The following is a 22,073-nucleotide window of genomic DNA, read 5'->3' on the forward strand; positions in this document are numbered from 1 at the left end:
AATCGGAGTATTTAAAAATACATTTCTTGTAATGACAGCAAAGAAGTGCATATTAAAAGGGGGGAAAAAAGATACTTTTCTAAATTACTGTTTTATGTAAAATTATTTTAAAAAATCTCTTCAAAAGTACACATTATTCCCAAATAATTAGAAGAACTGTATCCCCCTCCAGTAGGATAAAAAAAACATACAATCAGTCAAAAGAAAGTATCTTTTCACTTTTTTTTTGAAATTCACTTTATTTATAATTGATGTTAAAATGACAGCTTAAAGCAACATGAAATAAACAAGTCAGTTTGGTTGTTTTGGAATTCATGCGTCCACAGAAAAAATGCTTGATCAGATTTAGACCATTGTCTTACAGTGAAACTACTGACTTCCAATTATGATCCATGAACAGTACTATGATGGTAAAAACAAAATGTAAGGGTATGAAGATTTAATAGCCACGTCGAGTGGCACCTGCATAAGGATGGCTCTGAGCCCTGGCATTGCTTCGCCCCCTGGCTCCGCCTGCATTTCTCATTGGTCCACGGTTATCTTCTAAAGGGGAGGGGGAAAAAAAAGCTTAATTATGCACCACAGGAGTTACAAGAGAAAGTTTTCAAGCAGATTAGATCAAGAATTTTAAAAGGTAGTTTCAAAAGAAAGCATCAATTTAATTATATTAATATTTATCATCTAAAATGTATTAAGCATAAATGAGTAAGTCAAAATATTTCATTTGTGTGTTCACAGGTTAAATATAAATTCTGACTACTCATTGATTTGATTAAAAATTACAAACCAGGAAATGTCAAAACCAGTAAATCTATATAAAGATACATTTTTTAATAGAGGCAGGAAAACTAAAGATATGAAGAAAGTTTACTCAAGTTATATAAAAATGACACAGTAAATTGCTAATATTTCTATATATTGTACATCACTATTTCAATATTAAACTCCAATATTTAAAATGAACTCTAATAGTTTAGCCATTTGCAACAGAAAATTCGTTTTCAAAATATAAAAAACATTAGAAGACATATTTGCACTGCTATAAAACATTACTAATCAGATGACTATTACACAATGGAAAATATTAGAAGTTATTACATGAAAAAATACGAACCCCCATATCCATCAGCATAACTGGGTTCTGGATCAGCAGTATAATCATAATAAGATGCTGCATTTCTAAAAATAACAAAGTGACTTTTAAAACACAGAAATCGTTTAAACAATGCAATTCTTGTAAAGCAAACCAGCAATAAAAAAGTAGATTTGTGTCAAAAAGCATAAGGATCATTAATTTTTTTCTTATTTGACATATATTTTAAAACAGAAATAATTCAAAAAATTAGGTAATTATTTTACATTAAAGTTTTCTAAATAACTAGTCTTAACTGAATTTTCATTCAGATGCTGCCACAAAAATTTTCGCATAAAAATGCACCAAGCCAAACTCAAGACATCAAAGAAAAGATACTAACACAATTAAAATCTTTAAATTAAAAATGATAGAAAACACAGTTAAATGAATTTGCAATGATATATTTACTGCAATTACAAAAATAAATAACAATTATAAATTCATTTCAACCAGAAATTATGCCAAAAAATAAAACCATGCACAATTCAAATTTGGACAGAAGTTTTTAAAAACTAGTTAATATTTCAAATGAATTAATATTTTGTATGCAAGCCCTTGTTTTTTATAATCCCTTTAAGATGTTTAGGTTATAGATTGCATCAATTTTTCCCACAAGAATTAGGTTTTATATTTTTCCGTTCCTGCAACAATACTCTTTTCAATTCATCTTTACTGGAAATGGCACATTTTCTTGGACTTTTTTTTTCTTAAGTTATTTGCATGAATTTTCAATGGGATTTATATTAGGGCTTTGGGGTGGAATGTCCATGACATGAGGAAAATTATAAATGAGCCAGGAACGCATTTGAAGTTTTATGTTTTGAATCATTATCTTGATAAAATGCCAGCTGTTGCCAAGAGAAAGCTTCAGCACACATTGTGGCAAATTTTTCTTTAAAAATGTCTAGGTATACACTCCAATCCATTCTATCAATAAAATGCAGTGTTTCTGGACCAGTAACTGAGAATAACATCCCAAACCATTACTGAACTGCCGCTATGCTTCAAAATTGTTTTCAAATTTTTTGTGCACAATTCCTTGTTCAATTTACTCCAAAAGGCTTGCCACCGGATGCAAAAATGTCGAATTTGCTCTCATCAGCAAATAAGACATTTTTCTAATAAGAAAAATCCTAGTTTTCACCCTCCTTGTAAATTTAAGTCCTTGTTTTACACATTTAAGTCTTGGATCTGATCTCGCTTATTTATCTGGCTTCCCTTCAATTGAGATTTGCCTTATGGAGCATATTTCTTATTGTTGATAGGCTGACTTCCCCCACTCCAAATTCCTTTTCCAACAATAATAGCTTGCCTTGGAATGGATTTGCTTTTCTTATTAAATATCACAGATCTGCTTCAATGAAAGTATTTTGGGCTGTCTTATGCTTATTTCCACATGATTATTGGTTTAGAAGCATTTTATGGTATCGTGAATCGCTGAATAGCTTTAGACGAAAGCTCTGATGTTCCTGGTACAGATTTTCTTTCCTCAACCCAAGGCTCATTTGGACCTTTTGCCTTGACATTTTAATTAATGCTTATTTTCACAGTAAATGAAAATAACACTATTGGGAAATTCCCATGAACAATTAAAATCTTAACCATAAAATCCACAGTAATTTTTACCCAGAGTTGCAATTATTTCATACTCAACTGTGAGATGTCCGAGTTTGGCTTATGGGTTCTTTTTCACATATTTTACTTTTATGTCTAAATTGTTAATTATAATTTATGAATTGGCACTATTTGATTTTGTTTTTATACGCACAATAATTCACTGTTAAAAAAACTTTTTGCGTTTTTCTAAATATTTTGCCTATGGTGTCCGAGTTTGGCTTGTAGCAACTGTATGTATGTGCATATATATATAGCCAAAAAATGCTGCGAGTCACTTCCTAAAAAATTTCATTTCAATATTAAGTGTACCTTGCCAACAAAATCTTTTGTTTAATCTGTTGGGGACCATGATCACATAAACATTATCAAGCGAGACTCCCTTCACGACCTGCAACATCAAATATGTGATGAGCCTTTCCGTCTCTGTGGGCCCTCGATCACGCCGGCGCGATTTCTATTTGGAAAATTTTGTTTAAATTTTTAAACACTAGATGACGGTTGAAGTCCCTTATAACTTTGTAGTATATCTCAGAGAATGTTGATTTTCAATATATACTTTCGGTTCAGACCTTTTTTTAAAAACTTGATCTGGGGTATTTAAACATGTAAGCAATTGCAGATGTTCCACTCTTTCGAGAGGATTGGACATTTAAAGAATCGTGATTTATTTTGCTCTGAGATTTTATATATATTATAACTCAGCGGGGAAAGGATGGAATGCTTATTGTTTTATATTGGGGGTGGAATAGGTTTTTGTTTGCAGTTTTGAAATAGCTACACAATATTTTGTATGTTTTGATCAGTTTTACTTTGCTTTCCCATTATGAAAAGAGTGAAATATTTAACAGTCTAGTTGTATGGCATTTGAACTTCATCCGCAAGCAGGCATTAGTTTCTGTTTTGCATTTCTAGATTTGATAGATTGCATAAACAAACAGCTCTCTACAAGTGCATGTGTGATTTAAAGGGACTCCAGTTTCTTGTTGATATCTGTTGCTGGTCAGAGTGAAATAAACAATTTTCATGGGTAGATTTGTTTTCGTGGGTATAGTTAAAAATCAAGTGTTTTGCTTATTTCATTCAATTCTATTAATGATATAATCTTCATATTAATACATATGAAGCAGTAGTATATTACATTACTTGCGAAATTGAAGTCATTACATTAAAGTGATTTTATATGAATTTTTTTTATAAAATTAGGTTTAAGAGCGAAAACTGCTTGGGCTGGAGGTAACACTTTGTGCAAGTGACGAGCATTTCATTCTCCACCTGCTAGTCCTGAAGAGATTTAAAAATTCATATAAAAAAGTGTATAAATAGTTTGTCCTTGAAAATTTGTTCAAAAGTTTACCAATTATATCATGATACCACAGCATTCTTTAAAATTTTGTAGTATAAGATTGGCCATTATAGCCACGGCTCTGCTTACACTTGTCCTGTAATTGTTACAAATAAAGTGAGGAGGCAGAGGAGAATAGCAGGCATTTGGAGAAACCATAAAGAATAGCTACGCAGATTCCCTCCTCCTGCTGAGTCCTGTCTGGCTGCTTGTGTGCTGTGGTTGATGCTTACTACCAATTACTACTGCTTGTGGGCTGTTTGTTGCTTGTATGTCTCGGCTGTGTATTTGTCTTAATATATATCGTTATTTGCAATTGAGGCTTGATGATTGTGTTACACCATAACACTCACTACAGGGAAACCTGTTGACTTTACAGACCTAGTGGAAGAATTTGCATGACATTTTATGTCAAACTAGGATTGTAGCTGAACTTCTATAACAATGTCATGGCCCAAAAGATGGAACTTTTGGAATTTTAACTAATTTATTTCAGCATGGGAGCTACATTATATATAGAGGAAAAGCAATAAGAGATGCACCGGTCACATTGTGATATAAGAGCAAAGTGGCAGAAACTTTTCCTCACAGTGATTTTACTATAAGATCCTGATAGGGATTTCTTTACCACATGCAGACTTAGGAAAGTAAATCTTCAAAATCTTTAAAATAAACGTTGTCAGGATTAGGGATTTTTATCCCACTGCACAGAGCATGTGGAACTGCATGAGAAAATGATAAAATCATCAGTTTTCTAAAATGTGTTAAAAATAATTATATTTAAAAAAAATTGGAATTAGATCAGGAAAAAGAATATTTTAGAATGAAGATAATATGGACTAAATTATGACAAAAATTAGGAAATTAATTAGCCTTAAGTTAAAAGACATATTTATATAAAAATGAATATATACAAATAAAATTTATACAATTCCTTTATTATATTAAACTCCTTAAAGATATTTTAGAGCCCTCAACACTAACATTATAGTACAATTTTCAAAAACTGATTAGACAGTTTTACAGAAATGAAATTATGACAAAAAACTATCATTCTACATCCATTTCATCTCCTTTAAAGGACTAAGTATATATATATATATATATTAGTGCAGTTAAATATAGGTGCTATGGTAAATTTTGTTCTGCCAAAGAATATGGAATTGTCTAAGGTTCAAATATACATATTATAATATATATATATATAATTTTTCTAGCTCTTAATAAAAAGAGACTTTAGTTACAGTATATTAAGCAAAGTTTTTTTATAAGGATGCAAATAAAAATCGCTCTTCAAAAATTTTTTAAATGCTTGGTAATCAAACGTTTCTTTGAGAAAAATCTTACTCAGAGAATTTTATTTTATTTTCTAAACAAACACTAAACTGCCAAAAGCTTAAATTATAAATATTTTCTATGAAATTAAGGTTATTTTTTTAAAAATCTAAATGACAGTTTTGTAAAGAAAAAAAGTGAGTGCAAGTTTTCTAATTATTTTTTCATAAAATTTACAAAAAAGTGAATAGAAACAAAATTAAAAGAACTTGTATATACCCAGAATTGTAGTCTCCATAGCCATCTCCATAATTATTGTACTCGCTTACTGGTTCTTCATAAGGCTGTAAAAAAATTTAATAGTAAATTTTTTTCAATGAAAAATAACCTTCTATTAAATCCAAAATTCCTTCAATTCAAAAACAAATTTATGGGTATCCAAAATGTTACTTTCCCCTTTTACTTCAAACATTTTTTATGTGGGTAAAAAGCACTAAGACAATGGCATCAAGATTTACGAGGAAAAAAAATAAGACAATATAAACCTCGTATTAATGATTTCATGAAATTAATGCCATTTGCTTTTACCATAAAAAAGTCATTACAAAGAAACAAAGCAATTTTTAATCAATGTTTATGATACTTTTTTTTATAATAGATACATCAGTTGTTTATCCCCCCCCCTTTTTTACATACATATCCCATGATTTCAAAGTACTGTAAATTATGAATGTCATGACAAACACAAAGAGAAAAATGTAAAAAAGATGGCTTTTCAGAGTTAAATATCTTATACTCCAAATTTCAAGGAGTAGTTTCATTTTATGAAAGGCAAGAAAGAATACATCCTTCACCATCTCCTCCCTATTGCTGAAAGGCTTTTATTAAGACAATACTATAGAATTGAAACTTGTCTTAATCCTTTCAGGGATGGTGGTTGCAAGGTCACCAATTTAAAAAACTTCTGTAAAAAACTATTAGTTTTAAAACAAAAATAGTTGGAAAAGTGCAATTGGTTTCTTTTCTAACTTTTTTTCTTGGTTTTTCAGCCAGTGCAATTTGATATTGTTTTTCTGATATTAATTTTATATTAAAGTGACACTTTTTGAGTTCTAAAGAATTGCAATTTTATCAAAATTAGTCACCCAGCAGTATGCATTTTTTACTGCCTCTTCCAGATAACTATTCCAGTATTTAAAAATGGCAATGCACATTGTTGGGGAAAAAAAATGGAATGAAAAAAAGAAAGAGGGGGTAGAATAAGATAAAAGAAAGGAAAAAAAAATCATTAAGCATTATCTTTTAATATGTGCTGGAGCCCCTGGAATACTTCTTCAAATTTTCCCTTTTTGTTAGTATTCTTTTTTGATACATCCGGTAAATAAGTCTTTACAACCATGATTTCTAATCATTATATTCAACTTGCGGGGAAACAAAATAAAACGAAAAGATTTCTTCGTGAGATAATTAAGCACTTGTTAAGGACCTTCTCTGAAAATCGAGCACTTATAAGGTCTTAAAAATGATTTTCAAATTAAAGCACTTTTCATGATGCTATGCACCCTGATTTTCAAATCACAAACTATAATAATAAAATAGATTGCTATAATAAAATAGAGAAAAAAGTGGGAAAATGGTCCTTATTTTTTTTTATTTACTGCATAAAAATAAAAATGTTTTAAAGTTATAAAAAACTAGTATGAATAAATTTTGTATATTTTTGTGGCAAACAGTTTCATATACATCAAAACGTATAAAAACAAAAATCTGCTCTTCTTTGTTTAAAAAATGTTTTGAAAAATTTACTAGAGGCAGGTGCACCTATAATATATCAAATTTATTTCTTGTGTTTAATAATTTAAAATTATAGAGTGTTAAGTTGAACAAATGAGGAATTTCAAACAAACACAAAATAAAAGAAAATATAGCAATAACACCCATTTCATGTCATCAATAGAATTTATGATATGAACAATTTAGTAATCCGCATTTATAATGTTTAAAATTAAATGCAAAAAAAAAAAAAATGTTTTACGGAAATAATAGAAATAATGTACGATACTTCACAATTCAACAAAAAGGTCCCCAAGATGGAAAATATAATTACGGTAAAATACTTATTTAATTAAAATAAATTGTTTTATAATTATAATAATGGGTCAATATTTTACATCCAGTTTTGAATATTAATACCCAAAATTGATACTTTCACTATCGTAACTCATGGTATGATCGTTTGATGTCCGAAGGAAATAAACAGGGGTAAAGAATAGCTCCACATATATCTTTTTAAATAAGAGACCATAAAAGCTTAAATCATAATAGAAAAAGGAGCTGGGCTTTAAAATGGCTGCATTTTCCCCACAGTACACAAAATCATTTGCTAATTATGTCAATAACTTGTCTTTCGGAGAAAAAAAAAATCACAGTAAAAATATTATATATTTATACATCTATGCAATAAATTATATGATGGTCAATCTTTTTCTTCCATAGTCTATTTTAGACTATCAGTAAAAGCTTGATTGTCATTAATTTCTATTTGTCCTATTTGATTCTACATGTGAAAAAACACCAGGGAATTATGTTCAATAAAAAAAAAAAAAAAAAAAATGCAGATTTATAAAAAAATTTCCCTGACTTCTCCGATAACCCCCAGTTTTCCCTGGTCTGTTGGCTGGATATTTTATTGATTTCAAATTTTTAGAAACTAAAATAAAAAATTTTTTAGAGAACTTTGCAACTACAATAGCTATAGTACCATAGCCCTGCCTTAATTTCTTATGCAAGAAAAGCCATCTGACGGCAAATTGTTCAAAGACATCAGCAAACAAAAATATAAAACAGAAATTAAAACTGATGTGGGTTAACTCTTAGTAATTTTCCTTCATCCAGGCGAAGCAGCAGATTTGTAAAGTTATCAAAACAGGGTTGTCATTCAAATCTATCAAAAAAATTCTGTGTTTTCTGTGTACTTATGTCCATGAGCATGATTTGTTGAAAAATAAATTTATTAGAGTACTGAAGTAATAAATATATTAAATTATATATGTGAATTGTAAATTTGAAAAATCATATCTATGGAAATAAGTCATGCAAACATTTTGTTGTTGTTAGTTGTATTTATTTTGGCATGAAAATGTTTAGTTCTACAATTCACATTTGCACCCATACAATTTTTTGTTTCTCTGATACTCAATACAATGTTAAACTCAGATGATTAAAAGGTTTGAATTTTAAATATTAAGTAGTGAAAAAAAAATATCCAGATACTTATAGCTAAAAAATAGAATAGGGGTAGAAAAAGGACGAATTTCCACAATTACATAGCTGTTCTATTTTTGGTGCTATGGCCTTTTATTCTTGCAATGTTCAGAGATCCTTATTTTTTCATCTGATAGTACAATTCTTCGCATTTTCTTGAAATTTTTTTAAAAATTTCCTTGCATTTCCCCCATTATTTATATTTCCTGTATTTTACTGGGGCCATGAATATCCTGTCTACAATGGTCAATATTCTCAATCAGGTAAAAATTAATGGATTTGAAGAAAGGCTAGACAAGAAAATTATCTATTTCAGTTATAAAAATGCATAAAATATAAACTTAAAATATTTTTACAACAAATTTGAAATGTATCATTTTCTTGTTCACTAGTTCTAGACACTTAAGAGACTAAAGACATCTGTAATGCTCATCTTAATATAGTTCAAAGAAGGCTTCGAGGCTGCAAAGCAAGCACCTCTGTTGTAAGACTTCAATCAAGAAAGTTATAATTAGATCACACGAACTACTATTGAACACTCAACAAATGCATTCATATGCTCAAAGCTAAAATATCCCAAACTGGTATTCCTTCTATTCCCAAAAATAAGGCATGTGAATTTCCTTATTTTTCAATTACTGAGGGAATCTTGTCTGTTACCTACAATTGTGCTGACCAACAGAGAATGATCAGCTGTCTAAAAAACTTTCAAGTTCAAAAGATAGAACCAACAAAAAATGTGTTTATATTAATTTTCAGAAATGAATAAAAATAAAAAAATAGTTAGGAAATAAAACTGGCATAGCTGGAAAAGATTATTTTCTTTTTAAAAAATTAAGATGGTACAAAGACAGTTTATGATTTTATATTCAGAAGTTCTGGTGAAAAATCACTTTAAAAAAATCCTATTTTACTCTTCTCAGAGATGTGTATAATCTTTTAAATGATGCAGTTAAAAATTTATCTAAGTATTAAAATTTTAAATTAATTGTGCATTTGTAAATTTGCAATACACTTAAATTCACAAGAAGTAATTGTCATTCACTAAAAGTTCAATTGTTTTATCTATGTAAAAAGAGAATCATGACCACTGATTTATCACAATCAAATGTATTTTACATTACAATTCAGGAGAAGCATCCAAACCCCGGATTTCAAATTAAAATTACATAAGCCATTCCTACAAGTAATTATTTTTTCACCAAAAGTAAAAACTATATTCCCCCACTTAGTATAATCTCTTCAATTTACTAGCATTATTCATTAAATATATTCACTTAAATATATTCTTTCATAAATTTTATTCACTTTTCTGTCAAATGAACTTCATGCTTTGCTAAAAAGGGAAAAATCCCACTTTTATCTTGCATTTAGGGAAATCTTAATTTACAAATTCACAAGCAATAAAACTCATATTAGATATGAAAAATTCTTACTTTAAACAAAAATGTTTCTTGAAAGTATAAGAAATCAAACTGCATTATTAACATATTATGGAACTTGTAAATCAATAAAAGTTTAACTAATTACTATAACTGGCTATATTTTAAATTGTCCATATAATAAAAGCTACAATGATGAAATAAAAAAATTTGAATAACATAATCAAGTAAAATAAACATCTAATTGCAATTCCTTTACTTTAAATCATTAATCCAATATTTTAACACCTGCATTATAAACAAAAGCAAAAGTTTTGTTCTGCTAGAACAAATATTGGCAGTTAAAAAAATCATCAGGTATACAAATATGAAACATATTTTTCTAAAAAAAATATTAAATTCAGAAAAATGATAAAAGGAGCTTTATTGAAAGTATGCACCATCACTTTTTATACATTTCCCCATCTTTCGGGTAATTTGTAAATACAACAGCAGTAAGCATGTCACCTTTTTGCCATGCAACTATTCATCGAGCCATTTTTTTCTCAACTTTGCATAAACCAAAACACTGCTCAGCAAGTATATGACCCATCAATGCACACAAATACTAATTAGGGGAGCTACGCCCAGTGAGTAAGCCACATGGGGTGAACTTATCAGCTCAATGTGTCGCTAACCAGTTTTGATGTATGTGATGGAGCATTGCCACGAAGAAAATTCTAGCCTCTTATCAAGCAGCGAATAGTACAAATCAATCAACTATTGTTGGCAACATTTAGCATAAACCATTTTCCTACATTTTAACAGCTCATAATACACCACACACTCCTGGTCCCACCAATTACAGGCCAAAGCAATTTGGACTTGCAGTTGCTGAGGATGGTGCGTCTGGGTCTAGCCCAGATTTTTTGCACTTGGGATTCTCAAAATAAATTCACTTCTTATCCGCTGCAACTATACAATGCAAAAATGGCCTTCCTTTGTAACAAGCAAGCAAAATATTGTATGCATTTTGGCACTTTTCCATTTGCCTGTCATTCAACTCATGTGTTACCCACTTACTTGTCTTCTGAATCTTTCCCATCTCCCGTAACTCATTGGAAACATCTTGCTGACTAACTCAATTGCTTGGCGGTTTTTTTTGTGTGCGCTCGCATGCGTTTAAGAATCATCTTCCAACAACTCCTTGTCAGCAACATCGAAGTTACCAGTTTTGAAACGCCGAAACCATCGATCATAGGTATCTTGTGATGGAGCATGTTCACTATAAGCTTCTCTAATTAATCGGTATGACTCAGCAGTTTTCTTCAAATAAAAACAAAAAATTAAGGCTGAATATTTCTTGTTTAGTATAAATTTCGACAAATTGAACACAACCATACTATGCACATGCATTTCCAATTTATCATTTGTAAGCATTCGACATTTGTTTTTGACACAACCAAATAGCGCAATATCAAATCTTTAAAGCACAAACTACATTGTGTACCACCTGTCATCTGAAATCCATATTTCATAATTGTACACTTGTGACAAATATAAAACTTTCACAATGTTCCAGAGAATATTTAATTCAAACTATATATCATTCATAATTCTTATTAGATCACATATTCACTATAGAACCAACTTATAATACAGGGGTGTTTGTGGGACCCCAAAAAATCCCCTGATACTTTTACGGACTTATTACCGGCATTTTGGAGTTTCGAGAAGGGGGGGGGGGAGAGAAATGAAAAATAACAATTATGAAATATTGAATGACCTAATTATAAAAGTTCAATGAATTACTTTTTTTGCAAAATTAATAACCATAAATTTTCAAACATATAAACTACTACATTTTATGCAAATATTTTAAATTACCTGAATTAATTCTTTAAAAAAATTATCTAATTTCTGCTGCTTTTTTTTATTTTCTGATGTTTGTGGGCTTGTCTTTCTTTTGTGGTGAACTTCATAATTGCAGGAAGATTGACTTTTATTTTCCTCATTTACAGTTGAAGAAATTTCCTCGAGAACTGCACATGCAGAGGTAGAAGCAGTTTACTTTTCTGCTAATGTAGAAGGTTTTTCAGAGACTTTTATAGGTGACTCATCTGAAATACATGTTTTTAAGTCCTCTTGATATGTTTTCCAACTTCTGTTCATATTCAGTAAGAGATCTTTGTGAATTGGATCAGTCATTGGATTTTTTGAGCCATATTTTTCTCATGAGGTTTTTTTAGAAGCCATTAAATCATATTTAATAGCCTGCACTGCATCTAGGGAATCAATCTTAAGAGAGGTTCTATAGTCAGTGACAAGTGTATCCATTAAGTTGAATGCACTTTCCACTAATGGGCCATGGAAGCAGCTAAGGCAGGCTTTGACCAATTTAGCCAATGTAGGATACTTATAATCATTTGTGAAATCATCTTTTAAATTAAAAACTTTAGACCAATATTTATCAATTGTACACTTGACTTGATTTCCACTTTCATCAGATGTGTAGAGCATTTCTTTGGTGATATCAATATCACTCTGGTATAACCTTATTTCAGCTTCTACTTTTGACTTTTCATTATCACTGAAAATATGGGACATAAAAGATGATAATTTTTCAAAAGCTAATATTGTACTGGTTTTACCTCTTAGCTCTGATTCTAATGCTGTAAAACTAATTAGATATGAATTTTTAAGGGGTAATTTCTGTTTCATATGCTGAAATTTCAAAGTGAAATTCTCTTGCGTACATAAATAAAAAAATATTTCAATAAGAGAAACGAAAAATTTACACGTGCATCAATAAATGAAACGAAAATTTTACACAGCGGAGAAAAAAAAGTTGCGAAGCGATCAATGACAAATAGCTAATACGACGAAAAATCCCCCTTCTCTACTTATTGGCGCCACGCCAGGAGAGATAAGACCTTTGAACCCAGAGTCACGTGATCGCACATCTGGTCGCGAAGTCTTTCCCTTTTTTTTCTGCCGCGCCTACTTGCCGAAAAGAATCCAGAAGAGAATGTCCGAGAAACGGGGGAATGAGTCATAACTCGCAATAAGGAAAGAACAAAAAAGAAGTTTTTTCCCCCTTTTCACGCATTATCACTGCCTTTGGAGAAAGAAAGGAAAAGTGTTCACCACACACGCTGACCTTGCGTTTTCTGCTTTCAAAGCAAACAAAATCGCCCAGATCAAAATAAATAATTCATTATTATTCCTACTTCCTTTTGAACGACGATCCCCGGAATTTCCGGGTATCGAAGTTCAAAATCCCCGGAATTCCGGGGTTTCCCCGGAGCACAAACACCCCTGATAATACAAATTAATGATTTGAAGATTTTACAACTCAATTTTCCTATGAAAGCTGAAATGTTCATTAGATTTCTTTTGCAATGAATATTTCAAACACCTTATAATTTAATACAAAAAAACTTACTCTAGCTGCTCGTGCAGGAGGAGTAGCAGAATTGTAACCACCACGCCTAGGAGGTGTAGGACGTGGTGCTGCCCATTCATCAGCTTCTGGGGTTGCATATGTACTCTGCACCATACCAGTACGTCTGGGAGGCTCTCGGCCTTGCATCATAGGAGGACCCATAGGTCTTGGAGGATGGGGTGGACCACCTCTAGGTGCCATATGTGGAGGTCCTTCGCCAGGGAAAGGTGGCTTTGGTTTACCATCATTCATGAACTGAGGTGGTCGCATTTCATCATAATAATCCTATAACATAAATTTGGTTTCTAAATAATATATATATAGCATTCCATATATGCATACTTCCAAGAAAATGTGTCACGCAGAAACTTTCATTTCAATACATCAACAACTTGAATCTCTTATCAGCATATTAAAATATAAATAATTCTAATTTATTTCAACAAATTTGAAAAATATTTTACAATCTTTTCATTACATATGTCTATATCTTTTATCCTCAGTGATTCAAAACGAGTAATATTTTAAAAGAAATTTTTAATAAAATCTCAATTCTTCAAAACAAATTTTAAAACGCGAAATGTTCCACAGAACACAATATCACTGTTATATTCGGAATGGAGTATATTATTTTTTTAATTATTAATAATTGTAATTTCTTTATATTTAAATTAATGAAATTGTTAAATATTAGAAACAAACATTTAAGATTAAAATACATTTTTAAGTTAAAAATTGTTTCTTTTGTTGCACTTTCATTTTAAGACCTAGAATTTAATTCAAATTTTTCTTTAAAGTTCTTTTATTTATCAATATGACACAGCAGATAGTACCATCTTGCATCAGTTTCACAATGGTCCAATATGTACAATAAAATAGAACTGGTTTGGTTCACAAAACCATATTGGGCCACTTCTACTATAATGCTTACATATTTACATAAGAATCGATGCTTTTCATACTTTGCTAAATTTGGCCACTTAAATTACGACCGAATAATGTACCTAGTACGGCAACGCCACAAGATAATTTTCCGACTTGACAGTTAATTTTACTTAATCTAGAATTTTGAAGTATTTTTTAACTGCTATACTGACTAAAAAATGACATTTTAGGCAGCAACCAAATAAAACAAAGCAATACAGCAACCAACAACAATAAAGCAATAACTTAATAAAAGAAAAAAAACTCGTTGGCAGCCGATTACCTAAATACACCTAAAATGATGCTTTAAAGTAGAAATATTTTCTTGAAGAATTCAACATAATTTGACTTTCATCCAAAACACACCAAGAAAAGTTAGCAATATGATAGTAAAAAATATATGCCATTCCACCAAAAATTTTATAAATTCACAGTAACAAAGTTTTAAATTTTACACAAAAAGAAAACTTTTACACCTTCTTGAAAAACTTTAACATGTCTTATAAGAATACTTTAAAAAAAAATAATAAAGAAGGAGGTTATGCGCGTTATTTTAAAGAGTTAAAATTATCACATTCTTAGCTTTAAAGGAGGCACATTATGAAGAATAAATTCTAAACTGAGAAAGATTATAACAGACATACCTGCCCCTGGTTGAAGGGGTTAGCATTATCCTAGAAGAAATGAAACAAGTTACAAAAGTTTAAACTAGATATTGAAAAAAATTAGAAAGGATTTATATTTTAAAATTACTCAGAAAAAAAATATCAAGAGATAACTAACTACTTGTATTTACTGCAAAGTTACTTACTGGTACAAGGAAGCGTTGTAGTTCTGCAAAGGCAAGTGATATTCTTCTGTAGGCCTCTGCTGGTGGAGCATAAGCCGACACTTCAACATGCAAATCTTCATTCAAATGAGCATATTTAGGATCCCCTTGATTTCTTAATTCCTCTTCCTAATAATTAGAAAAATGAATAAATATACATACAAAAGGACTTTCATAAAGCAATAAATTTACTAAACTACTGAAGGATTTTTCTAACCTTCCGTTTATCTCGCATAGATCCACGGCCCAGAATGGCCATTCTAGTTTGCGTAGCTTCTTGCAGTTGCTGCAGAGAACTACCTTTTGGGCCTAACAACTTGCCAACAAAGTTGAACTAAAAAAAAAAAAAACAGAAATGTATTCTTGTTTCCAAATTACAGATATAAAAATGTAATCATTTTCAGATTTACATTTCACATAAAACTTCTAAAAGACATTTCCCACCTTATAACAGTTCACTATGCTATTCCTAATACAGGGTGGGTTTTTTGTTTAAGTATGATAAAGCCTAGAATACTCGACTTAAATGCGAAATTCGGCACAAACTTCATAAGGCAGGATTGTACCCAGAGGACAATTTATTTTAATACGACTACGCAATATAATTAGTATTTTCCAAAATTTTGCTTTTTTTTTTTTAACAAATTGCCATTTTAAAAACATCTTTACATTATTTCCAAAAATACAATTTTATTGTTCCATCAAATATTTAAATGTACTTGTTTTGTTCATCCTTGAAAGCTAAATTGTTTATTTGTTTAGATACAAGAGAAATTGGAAAGTGAAGTCTCAATACCATAAAAAGCAAGCAATTAAATGAGATTACCTAGATAATTATATTTTTATTGGTACTACTTCTAGAACGATTTATTTTCATAATTAAGAGGTACCAGGTTATTAAAATACAGCTCTGATTTGATTTTAAATATTTTATTAAGAATACTTTAGAATATCAAATAATACATAAAAAATTTAACTGAAATTAAACACAACCAATACTTTTGATGTATCAACTGGTTAGACTTACCTTAATATCGTTTTTCACATAAAAAACTGAATACAATTCTCAAAACCTGAATAAAACCTAATATACCAAAGTTATCAAAGTATATACAAATTCATAAAAAAAATAAATTGCTAATTACTTTCGTTCTAAATAGAATGACAGCATATTTGAAGTTGCTACTTTTCAGATAATCACTTTGTTTTTTTTTAAAGATGTATTTTTTTATCTAAATAAAGCAACAAAAAAAATGCAATGCATTAAAAACTAATAAAACTAACTTTCCAACCAAGCAATGCTGTTCAAAATAATATGCAAAATGTACATGCTTGAAAGATTTTTCTAGCGATTTTTGTATATTTTCGAAAATACACTTTAAAGGAACAAAAATCCAAAGTTCATTATACCATGGAATTACTCTGTTTTTGATAACAAGTGTTCAGACAAAATCCATTTAGAAATACCTTCCTTAATATCCTATTTTATATATAAACATTACCTAGGAATAGCTTATCAAACACTAAACCAGAAATAATTTAAGACTTCAGTTTAAGCTAGATGTCATGTACATAATATTACAGAAAAAGATGATTAACAACAAAAATATAAAACTATAACTATTTTTATTTATTAAAAAAATGTGAAGTAAGGAGAGAGCAGAGAATACCAAATATAATAAGTTTAGTTGTCCAAATATCCAAATATTTTTTTAAGCATTTTATTTTATTATTTGTTTCAGGAAAGTGGGACTAACTTTTGGATGCTTTCACAGAAAGAAAGCTGAGAAATACACAGCAAGATTAGCACATTTAAATTTGTTAAGCTTTAATGCATCAAAATAGGTATATCTATATCCAAGAATAGGCAGTATATATAATTATGCTTGAAAAATAAAGTAATTTATAGCATCAGCAAGCAGTTTCACGAAACTTTGAATTTTACAATTATTTCTTATAAATAATGCCATTTTACAATTAATAATGATAGCATTTTATAAATAATGCCACTTTTTAATATTAAGAATTTAACATAAAATAAGAAAGTGAAAATTTTATGCAACAATTCTTTTTACTTAAAGTAAAAAATTTCCTTCATTTTCTTTCAAAATAGCAAAAAATCATCTGCAAACAACCAGTAAAGCAGTATTCACACAAGGCAAAGTATTGCAATCAATACAAATATCATATGACACTGATAGAAAAATAACAAATAGTTATAACATCAGAACAACTATTTGCTGATATTTCAACAACTTGTTGTCTTAAATGTTCACATTAAAATAATGTAACATGCATATCAGACAAACATTTTAGCTAAAAAAAAACAGAAAACATTTAAAACAAACAAAAATTAATAAGTTAATAGAAAGTATGTTAATTAGTGGTTAATAGAAAATGTTAATACAAAAAAAAATTTCTTTAAATATAAATTAGGCTTAATAACAAGTATGAAGGTTACTTCACTTGAAATAGACAAACACTTTATCTTATAACTTTAAATGAGCAATTCTCTCTGTGTGTATCATATATAAATATGGTTTTGCTTTATAATTTTATCTATATAGTTGTCTTTTCTTAAAAACACTATTTCACACAAAAAAAATAATTTATAACTAATTATTAGAGCATTTTTATATCTGCTCTCATGCTGACAATGTCATATAGTACTACCTGGGTCTCAATTTCACCATGGTAAAACTGAGCGCAAGTTCAAAAATACTGTAATATAGCAGATTGTTTTGAATAACATATTAAACTAAGTGCATTCCTAATTTCTTTGAATTTAAATTACCAATTCATAAGTAAGAAGAATTGAAAAATATTCATATGTAAACACTATGTGATTCATATCTGAATATTCTCTAAAAAAAAAACAATTTTTCAGAAAAAAAAAAAAAAAACATGCCAAGCAAAACATGGTTTTTAAAATATTTTACAATTCAATGAAATACATAGATGAAACTATTTACTGAACAAAAAATATACTTTTGCTTGTTATTTTATCCACAATGCTTCATTTAAAAAAAAAAAAAAAAAGGAAACAAAACTAGGATTTACATGGATTTCAATCAAAAGTCACTCGCAGACAGAGCTTTCTCTTTGTATTTGCGTATTCAGAATAATATACAAAAACATGTAACCAACAATGGACATATTAATTATAAAGTATAAGAAGAAACATTTACTATCTTCTAAATTTTTAATAAGCACTTTCGAGTTTAATTTTGCTAATTTGGAATAAATTACTACTTTAGAAAAATAAAAAATAAATATCTCAAACATAGCAAATGCTTGAATTCACAAAAATAAGAGTAAAGTAGAATGAGAGAAATACAACTTTCCCACTTTCTCAATCACCTAAATTTGCAAGAAAGTAAAATAATCCAAACGAAAGAACTTTCTATAATAAAGTTCAGAACAGAAGTAATTCTGATTTACAAAAAGAGAAATAATTTTAGAAATTTGGGAAGAAAATAACATTACATTTTAATCAATAAACTTAGTAATCCAATAAATATTAAATTTCTTACAACTTCATAACAAATATTTTAATGTTCATATTAAAAAAATGCTGAATATTTTACAATTCTAGACCAATCTCTTAATTATATATTTGAAAAATATTGAAAACTAACACTTATAGATCCATTTATTTCCAAAATTCAATACCAAAATAAAAATTTTAAAAAATATTTTAAAATTTTTGAATAATTTATCCTTGAGACAAAAATGTAATACTGACAAGAAATTCATTTCATGAAAATATTCACAATGAAATGGATGAAATATTTCATACATAGCAAAATTTCAAAATCGAACTTGGAAAGAAAACTGCCTTAGAAAAAAAAATTTCAGATTCAAATTCACAAGTGAAACATATATTTCCAGAAGAATAAAACTGCACTGAGCAACACTCAAAATCAAAAATGAAAATAAAAACAGCCCACAGAAAAGCTTTGAATGAAAGAATTTTTAAATATGAAAACTTGTGAGGGGGAAAACGAATACAGCAAAGAAAGGTTTAGGTAAAGAAAAATAGCCATGATGAAACTGTAGGTTAAACATATATCACAGACTCCTTGATTCATATTATTGTAGAAATTACTATTTCACTTCAATAAAAAAAATTTTTAATTCAATTCATGGTAAATCAATTAATTCATTAGTTTTTAGATTAAAATAGTAAAAAAACAATCACTTTTTAAAAATTATTTATAAAACCAATTACAAGTATAACCAATTGATACATAAGTGTTTGTTTTATTTTTGATATATTTGGTCTTTATTTTGGAGATCATTTATAATAATTCTAAAAATAAACAGGTTTCATAAATACCAATATTATGTTATTAATATAAGCTAAATTTCTTTTAAATTGATATTTGAACAAAACTGGTTACTTTTGATATATTTTTTATCATTGAAAAAATGTAATATAAGCTAAATTTCATTAACTTTTGTACTAGTTATTTTTTTAAATTTTTATTAAAAAAATATATTTTTATGGGATTTATTTCCAAAAAACATTATAAGGCACTGTATCGAAGTCTAAATTCCCTTTTACCACGAGGTATACATTAAAATAAAATTTTGTTGCTAATGAAAATGAATTTTTAATTACTTGAAAATCAGAAACTTTTCTACTTACATTAGGATGTTCATCAACTGGAATGTGAACCTTAACTTTCAAACGTATCTGCTTTCCAGTGTGCACAACAATTTGATTATCCCTTCTTTGGGAATCATCTCCTGATTCATTGCGAACACGATCAATTTCTGAAAATTGAATTGCATTTGTATTTATTTAATCATTTATGTTTATTTTATTTAATAACTCATTTGAATTTGAATTTTAACTAATAAAAAATTTAATAATTTACAGGAAATTTAATTTTACTTTTATAGCACCATATTTTTGGTTAAATTAAATAGTCATTATCATGGAACATTTGGTTGTAAAAATTTGTTAACTTTTAGAGCAATCTTTTCAAAGTTCAACCTCACACTAAATTATTTTTTAACTTTTCACAAACAGTTCTAAACATAACAAGAAATCAGAAAAATCTGAAAACATGCATACCAGGCAAAAAGGAAAAGAAATGAAAAAGAATGTATTAAAACAAAATCTGAAAGATAAAACCATTGAAAATAAACCAATGTATTCAGAATTTTATAAGATGTTTTTAACTACAAAAATTGGTTGCGAAAATAACGCAGGAATGCTATATGATGGAAATTCTATATTTTAGAACACAAAAACAATGATGGGTCACAAATACTGATAAAATTTTCCCTTTTCATAAAAATATTCTTTATAGAAAAAAATAGATTGTTAGTGACAATTTTCACCAACGATATAACAGAATACATCTATAACTTGCAAAGAGTAATAACTTTTTCTTAACATGTTAGAAACAACAAATAGAAATCCAACAAGAAAGAGCAGAAAAGACTTCTGTTAATACAATGCATTAGAAAATCAGACAGTAAAGACTGCACAAAGACTTTGCAGAAATATTATGAGTCTCTACTGCACTATAGGCTACACAAATAGTTTTTACTATCAAATAATAACAACTAATGTTCATATAGCAAAGCAAATTTTAAAAGAAAAAGTATTCAGGTGAATGTCAACAAAAATGGGAGAAGTTTCAAACACTACTGCTGGCATATTAATAGATAAATAATTGCAATTTTACAAAAGCATGAAAAAATTGCCCATATTCAAAATTAATTTCTAATAAAATATAAAAAGTTCAAATATATCAATATTTCAGCATGAAAAAAAAAATTGTTTCTTCATGTCGGATTTCTCAATAAGTTGATACCCAATTATCAACTATTTATATACCATAGAAAATTAACACAAATTCTTGAGTATAAAAAGCATATTTCATTTCTTTTCAAAAGAAAAAAAGTTCCGCAAGAATAAAAATGAAGGCTCTTTTCTAACGGTTTTTAACCAGTTTATGTAAACGCTAACCGGTGAGGAAATGGCAACCAATAGCATCCTTACATTGGCGAGAGAGCGGTAAAAAGGAAAATCGACCATCTTTATGCTGTTTTGACAGCTCCACGATGAAAAACAAACGCCTTTCGGAAAAATTTTACAACACAGAAGGCTGCATACAGGTAATACAAAATAGATACACTTTAAGCTTTCAAGGTTTGTTTCGTATACAATAAACCTAAAGTAGGCTTACGGCGAAACGCCTTATACACAAAAACAAGAGACAACATAAGTCAATAACGAGTACATACACTTTTAAACAAGGTTTCTGATACTCGTTCACATTACAGAACATAAGATAGAAGAAAAATTTAAGAAAAATAAATATTATTGATTTCAATAACACGCCGGTGATCCATACAAAAGCGGCAGAATCTCGTAATTGCTCACGGTGGTAGTGTTAAGTAGAAACTTGACAAAATCAAACATTACTTACCTTGTTGCAAAAGCTTATATGCATGAGTAAGTTGCGGGTTTAAAGATTCTTGCTCTTTAACCAACTGATTAACGTAATCATTATTTCCTTTGGCGCTTGAGTCATGAGACGCCATTTCGATCCAGAACGCCAAGCCAAAAAGATTTCAACTTTTTTACACCTAAAGCAGCTGTTGCCATAAATTTTTGGAATATCACCAATAATGAAATTTTCAGAATCTAACTTTTTTTAAAATTTAAATGTAATTAAATTTTAGGAGTTCATGTTTTTTTCTTCTATAATATCATATTTATAAATTAATTAGTTATTGATATTTTTAAAGTTTATCTTTTTTGTATATTATTCCTAGCACAGTTTTAAGGCTCTTTTCAGATCAACAGACTCGCATTTTTAATCGTCATGCTCTGCCGAAAAAATAGCGACCGCATAAGA

General features: G+C 29.0%; 1 protein-coding gene across 2 annotated transcripts; it reads right to left on the minus strand.

Moving 5' to 3' along the window:
* Positions 1-208: 208 nt before the first annotated feature.
* LOC129963223 (KH domain-containing, RNA-binding, signal transduction-associated protein 3-like) lies at positions 209-21,802 on the minus strand. 2 transcript variants are annotated; one of them, XM_056077421.1, is made up of 9 exons: positions 21,642-21,802; positions 19,844-19,971; positions 15,410-15,526; positions 15,175-15,321; positions 15,008-15,037; positions 13,440-13,724; positions 5,649-5,713; positions 1,115-1,179; positions 209-543 (listed from the first exon to the last, which is right to left on the minus strand). In XM_056077421.1, the coding sequence occupies exons 1-9, from the start codon at positions 21,754-21,756 to the stop codon at positions 440-442; spliced, it is 1,056 nt and encodes a 351-aa protein (XP_055933396.1). In that variant the 5' UTR covers positions 21,757-21,802; the 3' UTR covers positions 209-439. The 2 variants fall into 2 exon arrangements, with proteins under 2 accessions (XP_055933396.1, XP_055933397.1); XM_056077422.1 differs by lacking the exon at positions 19,844-19,971 and having other exon boundaries at positions 21,642-21,788.
* Between the last annotated feature and the right edge of the window lie 271 nt (positions 21,803-22,073).

This window comes from Argiope bruennichi, chromosome 3 (assembly GCF_947563725.1).
Source record: "Argiope bruennichi chromosome 3, qqArgBrue1.1, whole genome shotgun sequence".
In the NCBI taxonomy this organism is placed as follows: domain Eukaryota; kingdom Metazoa; phylum Arthropoda; class Arachnida; order Araneae; family Araneidae; genus Argiope; species Argiope bruennichi.